The sequence below is a fragment of the Plasmodium reichenowi genome, chromosome 11 (genome assembly GCF_001601855.1).
Source record: "Plasmodium reichenowi strain SY57 chromosome 11, whole genome shotgun sequence".
Lineage (NCBI taxonomy): Eukaryota > Apicomplexa > Aconoidasida > Haemosporida > Plasmodiidae > Plasmodium > Plasmodium reichenowi.
In genome coordinates, this window is record NC_033656.1 from 539,802 (window position 1) to 543,434 (window position 3,633).

Sequence of the window (3,633 nt, forward strand, 5' to 3'; positions counted from 1 at the left end):
AATAAATGTTTTTATTTTTATACATACCGCTCCCGCTCTTGTTTGTTCTAAAGCAATATCTATATATTCCTTCAAGTTAGCGGCATTAACATTATTTTCCTTAAATAAAGTTGAACCTATTAAAAAGGAAATAATTTAAGAATGAATATAGAAACATAAATTTCGTTGAAAGGAAGAAATATCTTTAATAATATATATATATATGATGTATATCATTATTCATTCAATTTGTCCATCTATTATATTACCATAGTCACTCTTGGCTAGGGCACTTAAAATGTGTATAGGTTTTAATTTATTGTGACCATAACTTTTGGCTATATTTTTTCCCGCATTTAAAATGTTTATTGTTCTATTCAAATATTTTCCTTGCTATAAAAAAAAAATAATATATAATATACATATATATCACAAAATGATATTAAAATTTTCAAATGTGTACACATATATATATATATATATATATATATTACAATGAAAAATATATTTATATAACATTTCATTAGTCTATTCAAAAATTTACATAAAACTGTTTTATTATATATATTCTCACCTCTTGCTTATTATCGGGAGCACACAATACATTATTAATAACTTGAACAAAAAACAATAAAGTAACAAAAATATAATACTTTAAATATCTTCTTGTCATTTTTCATTAAATATATATAATAATAATAATTTGTATTCTCAAAATTAAAATAACAGATTAACGAACTAACGATGTCATATATACATATATATAAATAATATATATATATATATATATATATATGTATACTTAAAAAAAAAAAATTAAATAATAATATAATATAAAACAGAATTTTTTTCTTTAAAGACGTATCAAAAGAAAAAAAAAATTACATATTAAAATAAAAATACAACGTAATATATTAATATATATATATATATATATTTATATATATTTATATATATTTTCTTATTCTTATCAATATACAAAAAAACCTAGATAAAAAAAAATAAATAGGCACACCACAAAAAAAAAAAAAAAAAAAAAAATTTAAAACAATAATAGAGAAAAAAAATAAAATAATTTAATTCATCTTTTTTTTTTTCTTTTTTTTATAATGTTCCGAATTACATACTAAAATCACAAACAAGGTTCAATATTTGAAAAGAATATGTAAACTTATATAAAACTTTTAACATGTATAATTATAAAGAACACATTATTTATATAAAATAACATATTCTTATTTTTAACAAAATTTTATTTATATATAAATGTATCCATATAATATACTTATTAAAAACTTACAAATATATTGGTTAATAAAATATACGCATGGTACATATATACATATATATATATATATATATAATTGTAGAAAATAATAACATCAGAAAAAAAAAATATACATATATATAATAATAATAAATTATATCAGTAGAATTTCTTCTTATATATACATATATATATAATATTTCTTTTTTCTTTTTCTTCCTTGGTTTTAATTTAATATAAGGATTAAAATTAAAAAAAAAAAAAAAAAATACGTCTTGTTTTTTATAAATAAAATAATACAAAATTTTTAAATTAAAAAAACTTATATAAAATTAAATATGAAATATATATATATATATATATATATGTATTCATTAATATATATCTGGAAAAAAAAAAAAAAAAAAGTCTAAATATATTCATATACATAAAACATATATTATACTAAAAAAATGGATTATTTTAAAAATAATTTTATACTTATAATAATATACAAGTCTATAGATTTTTTCATAAATATAAAATATATACGATTATAATTATATGGAATTTATTTATAAAATCATCATAATTATATATATATATATATATTATATGTGACTTATAAATATATATAATAATAAATCATATAACAATTATTGAAAAAATCATTTTCCATTTATTTTAAAAAATATAAAATTCTATATATATGTATATAATTATAAATTCTATTAATTTATTATTTTTATAGATTAAGAAAAAATATATAAATAAAAATAAAAAAATAAATTATATATAAATTATATTCACATTCAAAAATAATAATAAATATATTTATTATTATTATATATTATATTATATTATATATATATATATATTATAATAATAAATAAAATTAAAATAAAAATATGTAAATAATTCCATATTTCATATTATTATATATATATAAATAAAATATATTTATTTTTTTAGAAAAAGAGATAAAAATATATAGAGAAAAAAAAAAAAAAGAAAAAGAAACAATGTACCAATTATATGTACATTTTTTTTTTATATAATGATTATATAAAATATTATATAACAATATATATAGATATAATATATATATTATTATATTTTATATATATATATAAATATATGTATAATATATAATATAATAAATAATAATTTATTATACTACAAATATAAATAAAATATATTATTTATACAAATGTTATAAGAAAAATAAAAAATATAATATAATAAATATATAAATTTATTTTACATATACAAAAAAAAAAAAAAAAAAAAAAATTAAGCGAAAAGAAAAAAATTATGAAAGGTTATATTATATATATAATATATATAATATATATTTGAATAGTATATTATTTTTTTTAATTATATATAAATACAAAAATGTTGTTTTTATATTTTATATATACATTACTATAATTTATAATATATCACTACATATTATATATTATATACATACATAATTTATTATATATATTATTATAGGGCTTAACTTTTCTTTTATTTTTTTATACGTAAAAAAATAATGGATGATGGATGGGCTTGTTATTTTTTTTTCTTTTTTATATATACATATATATAATATATTATATATAAATATATATATATATATATAATATATATATATAATATTTAATAAGATATTTATATATATGTAGTAAATTTTTTTAATATAGGGTATTTTATTATTATTTTATATATATATATATATGAAAAAAGAAAAAAAAAAAAAAAACAATATTAATAATATTTTATATATATTATATATATACATATTTCAATGATAATAAAATGGAGGGTATTATAAAAAAATAAATTTTAGGTGATGTTATAATTTCTTAAAACAACTTCAAAAAACAAATTTAGTATTTAGAATAATTTTTTTTTTATAAGAGCATGCACTGTTTAAAATGGTATAAAATGTGGGAAGTCATGAAAAAAAAAAAATTGCTAAACAATTTTGTTTACATATTTAGCCTATAATATATATTATATTATATATATTATGTATATATATATTAACAATATATAACAATATAATATTTTATTTATGTAGAAGAACTTTTTTTTCTTGCTATTATATATATATACAAATAACATAGCATATATATATTTAATATTTATTAGATATATATATATATATATATATATATATATATGATTATAATAATTTAATTACATTTTGTAGATTTATATTTATTATATATGAAAATAAATATTTTTTTTTTTTTTTTATTTATAAAAACAGAACAAAAAAAAAAATATAAATAAGTCAACAAATGATTTCAATTTATAAAAAATTGTAATATTTTTTATTAATTATATATAAAATAAATATTTTTACATTTTTATGAAGTATTTACAAAAATATGTATTTATTATTTATATATTAA

The 3,633-nt window shown here is 12.4% G+C and overlaps 1 protein-coding gene across 1 annotated transcript in view; it reads right to left on the bottom strand.

The window, feature by feature from the left end:
* The window catches only part of PRSY57_1115200 (heat shock protein 101, putative), a gene marked incomplete at both ends in the record, with an annotated part of 2,957 nt that extends 2,305 nt beyond the window's left edge, over window positions 1-652 (bottom strand). The window contains 3 exons of the mRNA XM_020114940.1: window positions 28-116; window positions 249-372; window positions 554-652. Coding sequence (XP_019970310.1) covers window positions 28-116; window positions 249-372; window positions 554-652 — 312 coding nt within the window. Of the gene's footprint in view, window positions 117-248; window positions 373-553 lie in introns of the transcript that reaches the window.
* Window positions 653-3,633: the final 2,981 nt, after the last annotated feature.